We start from the raw sequence: 20,998 nt of genomic DNA on the forward strand, positions 1-20,998 counted from the left end.
CCAGAAGTGGGATCAAAATTACATAAGATCTCATTGTTTGCAAAAGATGTCCTAATTTATTTGACAAATCCAGCAGTTTCAGTGCCTCGCCTGATACAATGTATTCACATGGTTGGCGCTTTTTCAGGAGATAAGTTCAATTTTGTAAATCAGAGGCTATGCCTATGAGTGTCTTACGAAGGAGCTGGCTCTTGAGGGCGACTACAGATTCCCATTTAGGTGGTCACGGGGGGGGGGGGGGCTTTGTATATTTGGGCATATTCATCACTTCCAGTTCTGGATTTTCTGCTTAAAGCCAATTTTATTCAATTATTTGGGAAAATTAAACAAGACCTTCAAAGTTGGGAGGCACTTCCAATCTCGTGGTTGGGTTGGATAGCACTTTTTAAGATGAATATTCTCCCTTGTTTGCTACACTCTATATGGATGCTCCCCCTGATTTTCAACAAACAAACACTAAGGAGATTCAACGGCTGGTTCAGCTCCATTATTTGGCATTGCAAGCAGCCCGTCATTAAATTAACAAAACTTCAGTTGCCTTACAGGCTGAGGAGAGTTGACCTTCCAGACATTAAAAATGACCAATTTAGCTAACCTTTGACCTAAGTGAGTGATTGGGTTTGTGGGGAACCTCTTTCAATGTGGCTAGATATTGCCTCCCAGGCAAGGTGCCCCTTACCAGTTTGCTGTTTTTGGACAAGATGAGGACATTTAGGGAATATTGCCATAACCCAATAGTCATCAATACTGTTAAAGTATGGAGGACAATTCGGCAGAGGGAAAGCAATATTGGCAAAACATCTTTGTTTACACCTTTTGTGGATATGCCGGGTTTTCAACCGGGTATGGTAGATTCTAGATTTAAACGTTGGGCAGCTAGGGGAGTGTCTTGCACGGGCGATTTATTTGAGGGAGACATAATGATGTCCTTCGATCAGTTAGTACGAGTTGTCTAATAGAGACCTCTTTCATTTTTTTCAAGTTAGGGATTTTATTCAAAAAAGGACCACACTTTTGACTGATCCCTGCACATCTGACAGAGAGGGGGGTACTAAGGGCTTAGAGTACATTCTCTGTCAGTACTTTATATCATCAGTTGGGGGTGCCGCCTCATAAGTCCGATCAACTCTGCAAGATGTGGGAAAGAGAGCTGGGTATGGATGTTTCCTCAGAAGCATGGGAGGATATTTGAGAGAATGCAAGAAAGATATCAATGTGCAATAGGACCCATGTTTTACAGTTGAAGAAATTCCACAGAGTCCACTGGACTCCAGATCGTTTGTCAAAATTTAAACCAGTGGTATCTTCAGCATATCCTAAATGCAAGGTCTGCATGGGCACTCTTACCCATTGTCTTTGGTCTCGCAATAGGCTTCAAATATATTGGAATGCTGTGGCAGGTGCCATGGACAGGATTTTGGATGTAAGGGTGGAGAAGGACCCTATCTCTCTCCCTTTGGGCCTACCCATTATATTTCTGCAGATGTGCATAGGAAAAAACTTTTCAATATTCTCACGCTCTGTGCAAGAAAGAATAGCTTGTTAGGTTGGATATCTGGAAAAAACCCCAGGCCTGTCGGATTGGCGGAAGATTGTTATGGAGCATATTCCCTGGATTTTCTCACAAATATGGTACAGCACAAAACAGAGAATTTTTAGAAGACATGGCAGTCCTTTTTGAAATACCTGGACACAGATTTATCTGCCACATTAACAAGCGCTTTTATAAAGCCGTAACAATTGTGTTTCACGAGTTCAACATCCGGAGGAGGAACTGTGAATATATGAATGTTTTGTTTGTTGTTGATTATTTATTTAGTTAAATAGCTAGTTAGGGTTTTTTTAAAAAATTTATATTTTTCTATATATGTTTATACATTTGTATAGAAGGGGGTGTTGGGGATTTGTTTTTATTATATGGGTTTATTTTTGTACTGTTTTGAATTGCATGGTTTTGTACTTGTAATATTAAAAATAATCCATTTTTTCTCAATCAAAATATATTATAAAAAAAGTTCTGAGTTCACAACATAATAAAAATTGCAATATTTATTATTGCACTACAACCAGCATCTGATACATAACTTAAGATTAGGTCAGTTTCATCGTGCAGTTATTTCAGCACAGAGTACAGCTGAATATATTGGCTGCCCAGACTGGAGCTGCTAATTAATTCCTTGCCCTAGAGACAACAAATGAGATATAATTTTCCATAAGAATAAGAACTACTCAACCAAGTCCAGATTTCTCAAGTATCAATACTTCCTAATTTCATCTGCACAACAAAGCTAACTCTGATAACCCTATTAAATCAGGGATCTTTTCAGAAGAAGCCTTACAAATATGTGGGCGTATTTAGCTTGAGCATGGTACCATACAGGCATACATGCCACACGTGGGGGTAGTGTTTGGGTGGCAGGGGGCAGTGTTAGACTGTGGTTGAGTGGGGGGGACAGGGTTGGGGCTGGAAAGGTGCTGCACGGTGTTAGAGGGGGGGCAGTGAGAGGTGTTGCACGGGGTTGAAGGCAGGGGGCGGTGTTGGGGGCGGAGTTTGACGGGGCAGGGCCTCGCGCACTGTGCGCTGCTGCAGTCTCATGAATGAGGGGTAGACTACAAAAACTCTAATAATCGATTATCCAAACGAAATAGTGCCCACTCATCATGTTCGGATAATCAAGATTCCCTTGTATACATCTGCTTCATTTATTTCTCCTCTAGCAGTTCTTGCATTTCACATTTATCTCAGTTGAAGTCCACTTTAATATTTGTATGAAGTTTAAAGTCAATTTATTATTAAGTTTAAAAAAGTGAAGCATGTAAACTGAAAAACTAAGCACACTAAAAAACACTATTTTGCATTGCAGCGGTGGAATCAAGATCGGTCTAATTTTTCTTGGGTACCTAAAGTTCAAAATGAGTCAACTTGCCACAAAGTCATCGACATTAAAGATTTGGCATGCTGTCAACACACAACTCCAGTCCACACAGTTCCGGCAACAATCTGGCCATCAGAATACCTACATTGAAAACCTACTCTGAAGTCTTGAACAACTATTAAACTAAACCTTCAACTCATCACTGACAGCTTTTCCCCACCCCCACAACAAAGTGCTACAATGTAGTAACGTTACATAGATTTTCAAAGATTCAATGACAAACGATTGAATATGGTGCAAATTTTATTTATCAAATGGTACCTTCTGCAACTGTAATAATAGTCTTTAGAAATACACAATATAATACAGCAAAGTTAGAACAACATTATGAAGGAGAAACCATGACTGACAAATTTATTGGAGCTCTTTGAGATTAACTAAAGGATAGATTTGTATTTCCAGATGATGTTCAGTCTACATTAGGTTCCTTAAGAGGACACAGCCCTGATGATTACGGTAATATATCAGTATGGATACAGGATCACCTGACTAGAAGACAACATTGGATAAAGAGGATAGCAACCTGTAACTTGAGTGTCACAGAATTATTTACTATATATCTATGTTCAATATCAATGATGAACAAGGGAAGTGAACATACTATAGCCAAGTTTGTGGATGACAAAAATAAGTGGGAAAGCAAGTAGTGAGGCAACACTACCGGAAGGATGAATACAAGAGCAGAAAATTATTTAAATGGGGAAAGACTAGAGAAAACTGCAGCATGTTCACAAATCGCTAAAAGCCAACATCCAAGTTCAGTGGGTAATAAAGAAGGTGAACGGACTAATGGCCTTCATTTCAAAGGAATTGGAGTATAAAAATGGGGAGGTCCTGCTCAAACTATATAAGGCAGTAGTCAGGCCACACTTGGATTACTACGAAGAGTTTTGGTTCCCTTATCTAAGGGAAGACTTACAGGTATGAGTGGCAGTCAAAAGAAGGTTCACCAAGACGCTTCTCGGTCAGAGGAATTTTCTTAGATTGAGAAGTTTGAGCCGGGCCTGTACTCATTGGAGATGAGAAGAATGACAGAGGCTATTGAGTCATACACACGTCAGGGGAGCGTGTCCTGGTAGATGCAGAGAGGTTTCTTCCCTTTATGGGAACATTTTGAACCAGAGGGCATAAACTCAGAATAAGGAGTCACACATTTAAGACAGAGATGAAGAGGAAATTTTCAGTAAAAATCATTTGCAGGATATGGGCGTCACTGACTGGCGAGCATTTATTGCCCGCCTTCAGTTGTCCTTAAGAAGTTGCCGGAGAAAGTGAGGACTGCAGATGCTAGAGATCAGAGCTAAAATGTGTTGCTGGAAAAGCGCAACAGGTCAGGCAGCATCCAAGGAACAGAAGAATCGATGTTTCAGGCATAAGCCCTACTTCAGGAATGAGGAAAGTGTGTCCAGCAGGCTGAGATAAAAGGTAGGGAGGAGGGACTTGGGGGAGGGGCGTTGGAGATGCGATAGGTGGAAGGAGGTCAAGGTGAGGGTGATAGGCCAGAATGGGGTGGTGGGCAGAGAGGTCAGCACCGCCTTCCTAACCTGCAATCTTCTTCCTGACCCCTCCGCCCCCACCCCACTCCAGCCTATCACCCTCACTTTGACCTCCTTCCACCTATCACATCTCCAATGCCCCTCCCCCAAGTTCCTCCTCCCTACCTTTTATCTCAGCCTGCTGGACACACTTTCCTCATTCCTGAAGGGCTTATGCCTGAAACATCGAATCTCCTGTTCCTTGGATGCTGCTTGACCTGCTGCGCTTTTCCAGCAACACATTTTCAGCTTAAGAAGTTGGCGGTGAGTTGCTTTCTTCAACTGCTGCAATCCACCCTCTGTGAGTTGACTTATGAGTGCCATTATGGAGGGAATTCCATGATTTTGACTAGCAACAGTTAAGGAATAGTGATATATTTTCAAGATGGTGAGTGGCTTGCAGCAGAACCTGCAAATGATGGTGCGCATATATTTTTGCTTCCTTTGTCATTATAGATGGAAGGGGTCATCAGCTAAGAAGGTGCTGTCTGAGGATCCTTCGTGAATTGCTGCAGCGCATCTTGTGAATAGTACACACTACCACTGAGTGTTGGAGGTAGAGGGAGTTGATTCTTGAGATGTAGTGCAAAGTGAGCTGCTTTGTCCTGGATGCAGTCAAGCTTCTTGAATACTGTTGAAGGTGCACCCATCAAGGCAAGTAGAAAATTTTCCATCACACTTCTAACTTGTGCCTTGTGCATGCATGGTGGACAGACTTGAGAGTAAGGAGGCGAGTTACTCACCATAGTAATCCTAGCAACTGACCTGCTCTTGCAGCCACTGTATTTATGTGGTGAGTCCAGTTGAGTTTCTGGTCAATGGTAACCCCAAGGTCATTGACAGTGGGGGATTCAGTGATGGTAATACCATTGAATGTCAAGGACCAGTGGTTACATTGCCTCTTACTGGAGATGGTCATAGCCTAGTTTTGTCAGGCACAAATCTTACTTTGCCACTGGTCAGCCCAAACTTAGATATTGCCCAGATCTTGTTGCAGCTGAACACAGACTGCTTCAATATCTGAGATATCACAAAAGATGCTGAACATTACACAATCAAATATCCCCTCTTCTGACATTATGACAGAGAGGTGGTCATCGATAAAGCAGCTGATGATGGTTGGGCCTAGGACACTAACCTGAGCAACTGCTGCAGAGTTGCCCTGGAGCCGAGATGAAGAACTTCCAACAACCACAACCAAGTACCTATGTGCTAGGTATGACTCCAGTCAGTGGAAAGTTCCCCTGATGCCCACAGATTCCAGTTTTGCTTGGGCTCCTTGATGCCACACTCAGTTGAACGCAGCCTTGATGTTAAGGGCTCTCACCTAGAGGACACTGAATCTGTGAAATTCATTACTGGACAGGGCTTTAAGCAAATGCAGGTGGACACAGACAGACTTTTAAGCAACAATGGAACCGGGGTTATGAGGAAAGGCAGGAAAGTGGAGTTAAGGATCATCTGATCAGCCACAATCCAGTGACTATCAAAGATGCCAAAGGACTGAATAGTCTGCTTCTGCTACTAGTTCTTATAGTCTTATCTCAACATATCACAATTAACTACTTGTATATCAATCTTTGCATCCATCAAGTACTCACCCAATACGATCAACCATTCCATCCATGCTTTCATCCACAAGATGCCTGTTGGTTTGCCTTGTTCCAAAACCTTGCTCTTTAAATATTCGTGCAAAAGCCAGGAGATCTTCTGGTCCCATCTCAAAATAGGCATAATATAGGAAGATAATCTCCAAAATTAGTGCCTGCTCCTTTAGACACTGTACAAACCATCGAGACACTTGGCGCTCTGTCTACAGAAAACACCAGAAAGAGGTATTACAACATGGTCTGTGCCACTTGAGTGCAGCTTGATCAAGAAACAGGACCATTGGCGCAGGTGAGATTCAACTGTGAGATTTCACAAAATTAGGATTCTCTAATCAGGATAAAATGGGGGAAAAGAAAAGGAGAGTACTGGACCCACTGAATTCGGTTGGCAGCAAATCTGGATGGTTTGATAATGGTTAGAGGGGTCCAGATTGTTTCATCGGGAAGAAGGTATAAGGCGTCTTTTAGGTCAAAAGATATCGGGCGAGGAAAGGGAGATAGAGAGGTAAAAAGTAGTGAGCTAAAAACATCATTTTGGAGCAGTGCCAAAATAATTGATTGTATGCACAACAGACAGTATATTTAAAACCATAAAGCAAGAGACTTTTAGATCATTTCAAATAGTGAAAGGAAAGCTCTGTTCTGTAGCTTAAAGTATAGATTTCCTAGAAAAATAGTGTTTAAGTCAAAACTGTTTTTAACTTACTCTGTTATGATCCTATTAAAGGACTATTAACATTTACATTTAATCAGAAATACAAACTCAATTTAACCATTAGAATAAAACCACAAGATTTGTTAGTTTTCATAGAACAAAACAAACAAATGTGATAAAACAATTACCATATAATTACATTCAGCTTTACATCAACTCTCCTCTAAGTGAGAGTCATTTACCCTTAGAGGGTTTCAAAATACGAAAGAAAAACAGCAGAAGCAATGTAATTATCTTAACTGATCGACAATAGCCAAATAAAAGCCACAACTGTGATGTTTCCAACGTTTTGTGTCATAAAAAGTGTGAAGTAACAGGAAATAATAGTTTGGGAAAAGTTGAGGTAAACAGCATTAAAAAACTAAAATACAAAATTGAGGGATTTACACACCATAAGATTCCCATGTGTTTCCCAAGTTGGAGCTTCAGTTCTGAACAATTCTTCAAACTGTTTCCGATAATTCACGACCAGTTCCTTCTCCAGCTTATCCACACATTTTGAATACTCTGCCTGAGGAATAAAACAGAAATAAATAAGCTGTCATTAACATACAGTCAATATCTTCTCAGTTCTGTCACAATCATTGATTTTCTGTGACCCTGAAGTGTGCAATGAAAATTATGCAATGATTTCTTACACGCTCACTAAAAGTACAATACAGAATAATTCTAAACGAAAGTAGGTTGCACAACATCACTCAATTACCTTTCACTAAGTCATGCAATATAAATTTCACCCGAACAATCCATTTCTACATGAATTCAACTCACTCTGTAAGGGTGTCGTTCATCCTGAAAATATGTAAGTAGGTACAGAACACAGCGCAGCGTGTACAATCTTTCTTCATAATAGTATTCTGCAATCTGAGTACAGGAGGCAAGAAATTAAAGAAAAACAATGAAAATAGAAATTGCAAGAAATATTAGCCAATTTCAAGCTAATCAAATACAAAATCTGGTTTTACTTTTCTGAAACAAGTATTTTTGCATTGCAATTTCACCACTCACCCACTCAAATTCTTTGAAGACTACAAGCCCAAACCACAGCATTTTGCAATCAGCAAGCAAGAGAGAGAGTTCAATATTTTTTAATCTCAGAAAAAGTAATGATTTAACTTGCAAGCGTTTGGGGTCTTGGCTTTTGTAATTCTGATCTCCAAGAACAATCAGAAGTCATTTTGCCCATAACAGATCAATTAAGTAATTGCAATCGAGGAAGCTACAACTGTACAGAGGGGTCATCAGAAAATATAACTGTCAGAGAAGGTTATTACATCAAGGAAAACACAATGAAAGGTTCATCTATCCTCATGTCTCTTGGCTTCTGAGCTGAAATAAATTATGTGACAATATTAAATTATTTATTTCAGATAACATCATATCAGTCCACAGTGACCATACACTGTTTTTACATCCATTTCCACTTTGCTGTATACCATTGGATACAATTTCTCCTATATCTTTCCTTATTTAAGCACTGAAACAGTACCCAGATGTCATCCATAGTGCTCCAGATTTAGATGAAAAACAATGCTGCTTAGGAAGCACTCAAATTGTGAATACTGGAAAAAAGAACATTAAAACAACTAAGATGTTGTGTTTACTTTTAACATAAGTGCAGATGCTAAAAGAAAATAAAACTGAAGAATAACCTACAAAATAGGAACACATTAACAGCAAGTGGCCAGCACCGCTGCCTGTTGCCTCGCAGCAGCCAGGGCGCAGGTTCGATTCCAGCCTCAGGTGAACTGTGTCGATTTTGGAGATTCTCTGTGTCTATGTGAGTTTCTTCTGAGTGCTCCAGTTTCCTCCCACAGTCCAAAGATGTTCAGGTTAGGTGAATTGGCAATGCTAAATTGCCCATAGTTTTCAGGGATGTGCAGGCAAGACCCCATTAGTCAGGAGAAATGTAGATTAATAGGGGTAGGGGAATGGGTCTAGGGGAGATACTCTTCAGAAGGCCAGTGTGGACTTGTTGGGCCAAATCACTATAGGGATTCTATGTTTATACTAAATATTGTTATTTTAAATCTTTTAAGCAGAGTATGAAACACTGCCTTTATCTCTTCTACTTCAGTACATTATGCATGCAGTAAGGAGACATGAACATTTGATCTAAGAACACTGACCTTCTTTTACCTCCCTCTTGTGAGGAATCACAACTTGCATTTAGTACTTCCCCACAACACCAGCAGTTTCAGAACTCAGTGGGGTTTGTAAATGGGCAGAGATCAAATTCAGATATTAAATCATAGCCTTCCCACTAATTGCAGACAAGTGTTGTTATTTTTAAGTTTAAACATAATGTACCTTCAGCTGTAGGGCCTGGCTCTGCCTCTCATCCTGCAATACTACCTGAATAAAAAGAGAGAAAAATAATGAAACAAATATGGAATAAATCCCATGTCAACATTCCAAGAAGTCTCTTTTTGCGAAACACGGTTGTAATTTTAAGGCTGTGGTTTAGTTGGAAATTTAAGACTGAATCAAATACTAATTCTAACTTTAAATGTTTAAACTGTTTTGACATGTAGTCTATGGTCTACATGTCAAAACAGTTAATTACAGTGTTATGTCTTGTTATAGGGGGTTGTTTCAAGTGTTATGGACAAGGCAGGACCCCCTCAAAATATTTAAGATAGCCCAGACCCTAACTTTTTTTTTTAAAAAGGCAAATCTCAGCTGTCGTTTTCCAGATGCAATGCAACTGGTCAAACTACTCAAATGTTAAACAAAACAATTTAATCACTGTAATTAAAATACAAATAAAAGAACTCAGAATAACTTTACCAGAAAACTTGGAATAATGAATACAGTAACTATTACTAATTAACTGCTCCAATCCAGTAACATCCCACAAACACACCTCTTTTCAAAAAAAAAAGGAGAATTCAGAAAAACATATTTGTCTCACAGGTAGCCCAGTGGCAGAGAGAAACTCCAGCTTCTAACTAATCAAGAGAGAAAAACTAGCTTCTACTTCTTCAAACCCTCAATGCCAACTGCTTAAAACTAAACCTCAAGCTAAAAGAAACCTAGAAATGCTGAGAGCTGATCACATCCATCCAGGTTGCCTCCATTGTTCCAACATTTTAAAAAAAACTCAAGGCCTCACAAGCTGTTTACTCTCATGGTTTTGGTAGACTGCTCAGTACTTAGACTCAGAGTCATAACGATGTACAGCATGGAAACAGACCCTTCGGTCCAACCTGTCCATGTCGACCAGATATCCCAACCCAATCTGGTCTCACTTGCCAGCACCCGGCCCATATCCCTCCAGACTCTTCCTATTCACATACCCATCTAAATGCCTCTTAAATGTTGCAATTGTACCAGCTTTCACCACTTCCTCTGGCAGCTCATTCCATACAAGTACCACCCTTTGATTGGAAAAAGTTGCCCCTTAGGCCTCTTTTATATCTTTCAAGGAGCTATGAACCTGCACTCCAAGGTTTCTTTGTTCAGCAACACTTCCTAGTACTTTCCCATTAAGTATATAAGTCCTGCTAAGATTTGCTTTCCCAAAATGCAGCACCTCGTATTTATCTGAATTAAACTCCATCTGCCACTTCTCAGCCAATTGGTCCATCTGGTCAAGATCCTGTTGTAATCTTTGCTGTCCACTATACCTCCAATTTTGGTGTCATCTGCAAACTTACTAACTGTACCTCTTACGCTCACATCCGAATCATTTACGTAAATGGCAAAAAGTAGAGGACCCAGCACCAATCCTTGTGGCACTCCACTGGTCACAGGCCTCCAGTCTGAAAAACAACCCTCCACCACCACCCTCTGTCTTCTACGTTTGAGCCAGTTTTGTATCCAAATGGCTAGCTCTCCCTGTACTCCGTGAGATCTAACCTTGCTAACCAGTCTCCCATGGGAAATTTTGTCGAACGCCTTACTGAAGTCCATATAGATCACATCCACTGCTCTGCCCTCATCAATCTTCTTTGTTACTTCTTCAAAAAACTCAATCAAGTTTGTGAGACATGACTTCCCACGCAGAAAGCCATGCTGACTATCCCTAATCAGTTACTGGAAAAGCGCAGGTCAGGAAGAAGGGCTCATGCCCGAAACGTCAATTTGCCTGCTCCTTGGATGCTGCCTGACCTGCTGCGCTTTTCCAGCAATACATTTTCAGCTGATCTCCAGCATCTGCAGTCCTCGCTTTCTCCTATCCCTAATCAGTCCCTGCCTTTCCAAATACATGTACATTCCGTCCCTCAGGATTCCCTCCAAAACTTCAGACTCACTGTTCTATAGTTCCCAGGCTTGTCCCTACCACCCTTGCTAAACAGTGGCACCATGTTAGCCAACCTCCAGTCTTCCGATACAAATATCTCAGCAATCACTTCTCGAGCTTCCCAGAGTTCCAGGTTACACCTGTTCAGGTCCTGGGGATTTCTCCATCTTTATGCATTTCAAGACATCCTGCACTTCCTCCTCTATAATATGGACATTTTGCAAGGTGTCACCATCTTTTTCCCTACTTTCTATATATTCCATATCCTTTTCCACAGTAACTACTGATGCAAAATACAAATTCTGCCCGACAACTTCTCTTCAAAAGAAAAATTACAAAATAACCTCAAAGCCACAGTATTGTCACACAAGTCTGGACCAAATATTATGGATCACACCAAACTCATGGTAAATATATCAAGGATATAGCCTAGACCCTAACTTTTATCTTACTAAAAGGCAAGTGTAAGATGCTATGGTCCAGATTTATTTCGATTGGTCTCACTATTCAGCTTTAAGCAAAATAGTTATCTCATAAGATAACATATTCCTCATGATTTTTTTACTGTATTGCAAAATATTGATATTAACATTCAACCTACACTGTGTGTATGCACATCACACAGCAACTGAGAGCATACAGTCTTGCTCACCAGCTGTCCACACATGCAAGCCACAAACTGTAATAGAGTGTGGACAAAATAAAGGATCATCAACCTATGCTTAATCAATTAACTGTCCCAGTTAAAACAGTTATACCTTTATTGAGCTCTGTGTGCCTCTGTAATCCTCTTGTAGATACGACTGCAATAGTTGAACACTTTGTTGTTCATCCAAACTCTATTCAACAAGATTTAACCAAGAATCAGAACAACTGAACATTGGAGAAATAAACAAGCTGTGCATTATTCAAACTTCTTTAAAACATCACATTCTTTGATAAAACAAATGTAATAGAATTTAATTACATAACTGTTGGTTGAGCAGTAAAAATATATACTCAGGCAAACTAAACTCCTCTGCCAATAAAGAAAAAAATTAATCCAAATTACCTTGCTTTAGGTCATTGTGGACTTTGAACTCCCAAGCTCTTGAAAATAGGTTCAAATATCCTTAATCTAATTTTATTTTGGACCATTACAACTGATGGAAATTTCTATTCCTTTTCGGTCAGAAACACATTCCATCATAGGATTGCATTCAAACTCACTGATGCCAAAAATATGACAGTAGTACTTACCAGGAATTTGCTGATCCGTAGCCCAAGTTCCTTCAGAGGTACTACCACTTCTTTATCAGCTTTTAGCTTCTCCCCAGAGGATATACTGGAAGAGAAGAAAACAGTTTTCCCTTGAGTGAGACTCTGATTATATACACTATGTAATACTTGTAGATAAGCTTAATGGCGCCATGTATAGACCAGAAGATATTTTATCTGAAAAGCAGTTTTTAGAGCTGTGGGATCAAAATTGCCGAGTGGCAAAAAAAAAGCCTTTTATTCAGCAACCACAAGTAACACAAGGTCGAGGCTGCAATAGAATCCCGAAATACAGTTCTTACAATAGCCTTTTTATACACAGTTCTTTCATATATTAAAATTCCTTTACTATGGTGTTACAGGTTTGGCGGGCTTCTGTTCTGAGGGATAGGCAGGGATGGTATTGTTCTGTACAGTACACTTATTCAGAGATAAATAGGCCTAAACACTGCTCGTGGCAAGGACTGATAAGGTTTGAAAATGCAGTAATGGATTTGAAAGGGTTGTTTTAAATTTGGTCTAGGGCGGCACGGTGGCACAGTGGTTAGCACTGCTGCCTCACAGCGCCTGTAGACCGGGTTCAATTCCCGACTCAGGCGACTGACTGTGTGGAGTTTGCACGTTCTCCCCGTGTCTGCGTGGGTTTCCTCTGGGTGCTCCGGTTTCCTCCCACAGTCCAAAGATGTGCGGGTCAGGTGAATTGGCTAAGCTAAATTGCCCGTAGTGTCAGGTAAGGGGTAAATGCAGGGGTATGGGTGGGTTGCGCTTCGGCGGGTCGGTGTGGACTTGTTGAGCCGAAGGGCCTGTTTCCACACTAAGTCTAATCTAATCTAATCTAATCTTATATTAGTAAAATATACTACAGACCTGCAATTTTATGAATGGATGAATGAAGCCGTGTTATAGTAGGTAGTTATGAATGAATGGAATGAGAACATGGTGAGTGGGTTAGTAAAGGAGTTATGAATGAATAAACAAAGCGCTTATGAGGAGGAAATATAAAGTGTTAGTGGATGAATCAGTGAAGGGACCTAGTACACAATATCTCTCAGAGCCTATTTATTAATTTTCACAAATAAAATCATAAATATTCCCAGTGTGTGACTACACCCTCTGGTGTTCTTTAAGTCTACTGACAATCCTAATGGGGTTAATTCTGGCCAATCCTATGTTACATCTTATGCTTTATTTTTAATCAACAAAATACCTACCCTTGAAGTCATTTACATTAGTTGATGAAACCTACCTGCTTACGCAGGAGATATAGTGGCTTTGGAGGCAGTCCAAGCTGACACAACATATGGAAGGACACGTTTTATTTGGAGAGAGTGGGTAGATTTGATCTTTGCTTATTGGAATACAAAAGAATGAGGGGCCAACATATTGAAACACAAGATTCTTAAGGGACATGAGAATAGATGTGTAAAGGTTGCTTCTCCTTGTGGGAGAATCTCAGATAAGACAGCATAACCTCAAAATAAGGGATTGCACATTTAAAAGATGAGGAATTTCCTCTGAAGGCAGTGAATCTGTGGAAATTTTTACCACAGAAGGCTGGAAAAGCTGCATTGCGAATTATATACAAGACTGAGACAGACAAAGTTTTAACCAGTAAGGGAATCAGAGTTATGATGAAAAGGCAGGAAGTGGACTTCAGGATCATCAGATCATCCAGGGTTTCCTCCGGGTGCTCCGGTTTCCTCCCACAGTCCAAAGATGTGCGGGTCAGGTGAATTGGCCATGCTAAATTGCCCGTAGTGTTAGGTAAGGGATAATGTAGGGGTATGGGTGGGTTTCGCTTCGGCGGGTCGGTGTGGACTTGTTGGGCCGAAGGGCCTGTTTCCACACTGTAAGTCTAATCTAATCTAATCTAATCTCATTGAATGAGAGAGGAGACTATGGACTAAATGGCGTACTTCTGGCTTCTACATTTTATGTTTTTGTCCTCTGTGATCAATAATTTCTCCACACTATACATCATCAACCAAAGGATATACAGTACTTCAAACTATGGGGAAAATAAATAAGTCAGTCCTGCAACAAAGTTTAAAAAGCATGTTATAAAAGTACACAAGAGAGTTATCACCATTACCTAGGGGGTTTGTAATAAGACAGGCCAGCTAGTAACCGCTCACAATGTCGATCCAACTCAGCTTCAATTTGATCCTGAAAGAAAATAATGTAATTCAAACTTTATTCTGTAACTGTTCACCTTCACATTTTACATCCATTTCAGTGATCCTTCCCAAGAACCATAAATCAACACCGATTGATTTTTGGAGGTACTTCTTCCATATTGGAGTATAATTCATATTTCTTATGTTACTTTTTTCCTATTAATGGTGTCCATTTACAACAATCTACTACCACCCTTTTGCTGATGCTAATCAACAGCTGGACAATAAACAGGTTACAGTGATTTACCTCTTGATATTTCTAATCCCAAAAGATCATTTTGCTTTTGAATACACCAAAGATCTGCAAATTGCATGGAGAACTGTTGCTACAAATAATGCAACATGTTAGTATGTACAGCTGCAAAATAGTTAGAATCTGTGAAAATCTTTTAACCCATTGGTGCCATGTGTCAAAGAATTATTCACACCATTCATAGCATTACCTGTACTGGTAATGCTGGGAAAATACCAATTCTTCAATAAGTCCAAGAAAGCTGCACAACCAATTTTAAATAATAATTTGACTGAATTGAACTTACATTTTCTCTTAGTGCTGACCTCCCCAGTAAAATTGTCCACAGCTCTCGACTGCTCCTGTGAACAAAAGCCAGAGTCCAAATGGTGTTTTTTAAGAGACGGTTTATATATTAGAATGCTAAAAGTTAACATTAACGTCACTCTTAGCTGAGCAAATACTCACCCAAATATCTGACAATCATTTAGTCCCAGCTTTACCAACATCTTATATGATAAAATAATGTTTCTAGCATAGAACCACTGAAAACTTTCAACACAGAAGAGGCCATTCAGTCCATCATGTCTGCACTGTACACATGATCTGAAATTGATACTTCCTCCCAATTTCATACCAGGCTCGCATGTCAGCAAAAGCAGTTTTTCATCCTCATTGTAAGAATTTGATTTATTACACGTAACACTGATACTTTATTCCAATACACATGTTTCAATATAATACCGATGAACTTTTGCAACTTGGAATCCCAACAAACCTTGAGAAAAATGTTCTTTACTGATTTATTAAGGACAACAAAATTTCATTGGAAACAGTACTAATATCACACTGGGCTCATTCTCAATCAGACCATTAGATTTCACATTCTAAAATGCTCTCAAATGTATTATCTAGAATAATCCTCAGTGTTGTATCAAAGGAGAGTGCCATTGTCAAAGATACCATTTTCAATTAAGCACTTGTCACCAAAAGATTCTATCACTATTCAAGAGAAAAGGGGTTTCCAACAGTGTTGTGTCAACATTGCCTACTGAGCCAACATTCCAAAAGTACAGCATAAGATCATCCCTCTTTGTTATGTTAACTTTGGACTCAAATGGACAAAACTGTTCCTTAAAAACAATATCCCTCACCCTACACCTCTGCCCAAAAGTTTTGAAGTGTGGCCCTGATTAAATGTGGATTAAAGACAAAAATAGAAATTGCTGGAAGAGCTCAGCAGTTCTGGCAGTATCTGTGGAGAGAAATCAGAGTTAATGTTTCAGGTTGAGCAACCCTTCCACAGAACTGACAGTAGCTATGAAAATGTTGGCATTTATACAGAAGACAGGGAGTAAGGAATAAACAATAGGTGGGGATAGAGCCCAAAGAGAGAGAGGAGCAGTTGGACAAAGGAGTGAATAACGATCTGGTAAGGAGGGTGAATAGCTTTTAATGGGGACTACTTGCTGATAACCATGGGTTGTGTGTAATAGCAGACTGTGATAACAAGGCCTGGTTTGGGTCATTGGGGTAAGGACATGGGAGACCTAAAGCCCTGAAGTTATTGAAATCCATATTGAGTCTGGAAGGCTGCAGGGTCACCAAATGGAAAAGGAGATGCTGTTCTTCCAGCTTGCGCCGAGCTTTGCTGAAGCACAGCAGCAAACCTAAGACAGATGTTTGGGTATTCCCCGAACAAATAAATATCAATTTCAGCACTGCAGCCATCCTGACTCACAAATTGCAAAATTAAGCTTCAGTCCCAAATAATTTTAATTTACACTGGTTATTTTATTTCTTGTGTGTTTGATATATTACAAATATATGTTACTGCTTCCAGAAAAGTAATTGCTTTTATTCACTCAGGGAAAACAGGTATTACCGTTTGCCAGTATTTATTGCCCATCCCTATTTGCCTTTGAGAAGGTGGCAGTCCACATGCAGTAGGTTGACCCACAACAACCTTATGGAAGAGATTTCAGCAGTGACAGCAAAGTAACAGCGGTATACTTCCAAGTCAAGATGGTGAATGCCTTGGAGGGGAACCTGCAGGTGGTGATTTCCTCATGTATCTGCAGTCCTTGTTCTTCTGGATGACAGTGGTCATAGGTTTGGAAGTGGTGTCCAAGGATCTTTAGTAACTTTCTGCACTACTTCTTGTAAATTGTACAAACTGCTGCCACTGAGTGTCGGTGGAGAGAGTGGAAGACTGTGGATGCGATGTCAATTGATAGGACTGTTTTGTCCTAGATAGTGTCAAGCTGCGAGTGTTGTTGGAGCTGCAGTCATCCAAATAAGTGGAAAGGATTTCATCACACTCCTAACTTGTACCTTGTAGATGTTGGACAGGCTTTGAGGAGTCAGGAATCAAATTATTCACCATATTATCCCTAGTCTCTGACCTGTTCTTATAGCCAGTGTTTATGTGGCGAGTCCAGTAGAGTTTTTAGTCAATGGTAATCCCTAGGATGTTGATTCAATGATGGTAACACTTGTCAGTGTGGCATCAATGTTCTTTGACAATTGTCAGTCCAAGCTTGGATATTATACAGATTTTGTTGCATTTGAACATGGGCTGCTTCAGTACCAAGGGTCGCAAATGGTGTTGAGTATTGTGCAATCATCAGCAAAAATCCCCACTTCTGACCTTATGATGGAAGGAAGGTCATTGGCGAAGCAGTTGAAAATGATTGGGTCCAGTACCTTACCCTGACAAACTCATCATACAGCACGGAAACGGACCCTTTGATTCGTCAAATCAATGCTGATCATAATCTCAAATTAAATTAGTCCCATCTACCTGCACTTGGCTCATTTTCCTCCAAACATTTCTTATTCATGTAGTTATCTAAATGTCTTTTAAACACTGTAACTGAACCCTCATCCACCATGGAGTTTAATGGGGGAAAGTGTGAGGTGATTCACTTTAGAAGGAGCAACAGGAATAAATAGTACAGGGCTCATGGTAAAGTTCTTGGTAATGTCGATGAGCAGAAATCTTGGTGTCCATGTACATAGATCCCTGAAAGTTACCACCAAGATTGATAGAAGAAAGTGAGGCACTGTTCCTGTTGACCGTAATGACACAAAGATCAAAGCCAAAGGCTATGCTATCTCCTCCGTGGATTCCCAGAGAACTCCAGGATAAATCCTATCTGGCCCATAGGATTTAGCAATTCTGAAGCGTGAAAATAGATAACACCTCTTCCTTGTGAATCTTGATCCTCTCTAGTCTAGTAGCTGTATCTCAATATTCTCCTCTACAATACTGTCTTTTTCCAGTATGAATACGGACTAAAAATATTCATTTATCGCTTCTCCTATTTCCTCGGATTCCACGCAGAACTTCCCACTACTGACCTCGACTGGTCCTAATCTTACTCTAGTCATTCTTTTATTCCTGACTTACCTGTAGAATCAAGGAAAACCCTAAAGCTTTCTATCTGCCAATGATTTGTCATGCCCCCTCCTGGCTCCTTAGCTCTCTCAGCTCTCTCTTTAGGTCCTTCCTGGCTAACTTGTAACTTGCAAGCACCCTAACTGAGCTTTCATGTGAAATGGTAAAAGATTAAATGGGAATATCTCTCTGGATATTAATCTAACGTTAAAGAGTTAAACTGCACTGAGTGAACATTCTGCAAGTGGGTAGGGATGACATTCATGCAAGAATGTGAATGACCCCCCCCCCCCAACTCTAATTAGACATTCATTTGCCACTACAATCCCTACTATTATCAAATTAAACTCTCATTCAATCTCTTCCATTCAGAAATGCTTTCTTGCCATCCTCCGAAGCTAGGTATGTCGCACCTGCATTGTCTTGGGGAATCACGGAGTAACATCTAAACAAAATTTGGGGGTACTTCTTAATTGCCTTTGTTCGTCACACCTCCCCTTTATAAGTACTTTTAGAACAGTATGACGTCACCGGGAAAAAGGGGAGAAAGTGGAGCCAGTCCACTCGGATCCAGACAGTAAAGTGCATTGATTGCCAGGGAAGCTGACTGGGGGTTGAAGAGTGGCATGTGACTATGGGAGGAGTGGCTAGTGTTTCAGTGAGCTTTACCAACTGACCTGTATAAAGGGTAGAGGGAAGAGTGTGAGCATGAGGGAGGAGAGGTGGATCGAGGATATCCACTCCACCAAAACATGCAATAATGCACCTTGACTGGTAGCAAATCATTCCACGATTCAAAACCATGCCTCTTATTTCATGAACTTGGAACAGTTCTAAAAAAAAATGACAAGAAGCTCGTTTTGTCCAAACATCCCATATATTAAGCAGGTAGCACAAACTGCACACCACAAAATGCTACTCATCAACATTAAGTTACATTTGTACAGTATTCGAGGGAGTCAAGGTATCAAGGAATCAGCTGCTGTATGATTTGATCATTAACAGAATATGGGCTGAAAATGTGTTGCTGGAAAAGCGCAGGTCAGGCAGCATCCAAGGAGCAGGAGAGTCGATGTTTCGGGCATGAGCCCTTCTTCAGGAATGAGGAAAGTGTGTCCAGCAGGCTAAGATAAAAGGTAGGGAGGAGGGACTTGGGGGGGGAGAAGAAGGGTGTTGGAAATGCGATAGATGGAATGTGGTCAAGGTGAGGGTGATAGGCCAGAGAGATCAGAAAGAAGATTGCAGGTTAGGAAGTCTGTGCTGAGTTCGAGGGATTAGACTGAGACAAGGTGGGGGGAGGGGAATATCCCAAGGTTCTACACAGGAAGGTAGCAGGACAAAATTAAATGAAGTCAAAGGAAACATTCGGACCAGTAACTAAAAACTTCCAGAGAAATAAAATATAAGGGGAATCTGAAGGAGAGTGAAGAGAGGAGGGAAAATATCATAGAATGTATCTCAATTCTGCAAGTCAAAATCATACAAGTTTGTCCTGTGTAATTGTCATTCACTAGCTCAGTGAATGTCTGTGCAGAAAATTATAGCACCAGCTATAATTTCTCAGAAAGGGATAAAGAAGAATTTAAAAACAGAATGAAAAAAACCTACAATTGTCAGTAACTGAAGAACAAAATCAAAGGTTAATATTTTAAGGTAAGTTTTCACTAAAAATATTAACTATTCTTTACTCCTCATAGGATAAAAGCAAATTACTGCGGATGCTGGAATCTGAAACCAAAAGAGAAAATTTATCAAAAGGGCCAGTTAGACTCAAAACATCAGCTTTTTTCTCTCCTTACAGATACTGCCAGGCCTGCTGAGATTTTCCAGCATTTTCTCTTTTGGATTCTTTACTCCTCACATTCTAGTTGCACAATATAGGGCACATTTAATCAAGTATCTGAAAGAAATTCTGGATTCCATATGCAGAAGATAAGTTTACTCCACCCTCAATGACCACAAACTATTGTAACTGCATGGGCTGCTAACTGTAGAACTCACCAAGCACTACAAAAGTTGTGTTAACAGTACTAGCTCATATTGACTCTAGTGGGTAAACTGGAGGGAGAAAATAAAAGTAAAGACTAAAAGCGTATTTCAACCTGAACAACGTACCCAAGAGAAACAAAAACACAATCTTCATGCTACACTAAAGACTGATCCCAGTCAGTCTCATTGATAGTATTACAGGAAAAAAACTATACTGTGAGGCATCCTTATATTTTAAAACACGAAAACCCTGAGATAGTTAAAGAGGCAGACTAAAACCAAACTGGGGAGACGTGTTAACATATTTGACTACTGGTTAGGGCGTGCGTTGTTCTCCTTACACTGGGACCGCTTTTATGAGTGTTGGTAGCGACCTGGCAATATTAGCTCCTATTTGAGGACGCTGGGTACCTTTCAGGTCACTGAGCGACAGGAAGGCGGGGGTGACAGAAACGAGACAGTTTCCTGTCAGATTCTTGTAAATTTGTGTCCCTTAACGGAGCGACGGGAATTTACCGGTAGCACCACAACGTCTATTTACGAAATAAATAAGTTAAAAATTCTAAATTATGATCCCAAGAGAACCAAAGCCCCATTCTGGCGTGATGGAGAGTTTGAACGTAAACTCGTGCTCACCGCGTTCTCATCCATTTACCAACTGTAGCCCCGCGCTCTCACAGGAACCCTACACACAGTCAAACACCGGCTCGCCCTTTTGTCTCTGATAAAACACACTTATTTCACACAGCTGCTCGGCTGAAACTCATATTGTGTTTTCTATGACATTTCAAGGGGGGGGGGAAAAAAGTTTCACACATTGCATTTTTACCTCACGTAAGTCCGCGCCACAGCCACCGCCATTGCCAACCCTCTCACGTGACCAACACCCGAGCCTACCCTC

The 20,998-nt window shown here is 40.4% G+C and overlaps 1 protein-coding gene across 2 annotated transcripts in view; it reads right to left on the reverse strand.

Annotated features, from left to right (window-relative positions):
- Positions 1-20,960, reverse strand: part of nup188 (nucleoporin 188) — a 100,040-nt gene extending 79,080 nt beyond the window's left edge. For both annotated transcript variants that reach the window (XM_060841481.1, XM_060841480.1), the window contains exons 1-9: positions 20,927-20,960; positions 15,016-15,070; positions 14,392-14,465; positions 12,282-12,366; positions 11,801-11,881; positions 9,107-9,151; positions 7,568-7,660; positions 7,188-7,307; positions 6,073-6,284 (exon numbers count right to left, since the gene is read on the reverse strand). In XM_060841481.1, coding sequence (XP_060697464.1) covers positions 6,073-6,284; positions 7,188-7,307; positions 7,568-7,660; positions 9,107-9,151; positions 11,801-11,881; positions 12,282-12,366; positions 14,392-14,465; positions 15,016-15,070; positions 20,927-20,958 — 797 coding nt within the window. In that variant the 5' untranslated portion in view covers positions 20,959-20,960. The remainder of the gene's footprint in view (positions 1-6,072; positions 6,285-7,187; positions 7,308-7,567; positions 7,661-9,106; positions 9,152-11,800; positions 11,882-12,281; positions 12,367-14,391; positions 14,466-15,015; positions 15,071-20,926) is intronic.
- Between the last annotated feature and the right edge of the window lie 38 nt (positions 20,961-20,998).

The sequence above is a fragment of the Hemiscyllium ocellatum genome, chromosome 21 (assembly GCF_020745735.1).
Source record: "Hemiscyllium ocellatum isolate sHemOce1 chromosome 21, sHemOce1.pat.X.cur, whole genome shotgun sequence".
Taxonomy (NCBI): domain Eukaryota; kingdom Metazoa; phylum Chordata; class Chondrichthyes; order Orectolobiformes; family Hemiscylliidae; genus Hemiscyllium; species Hemiscyllium ocellatum.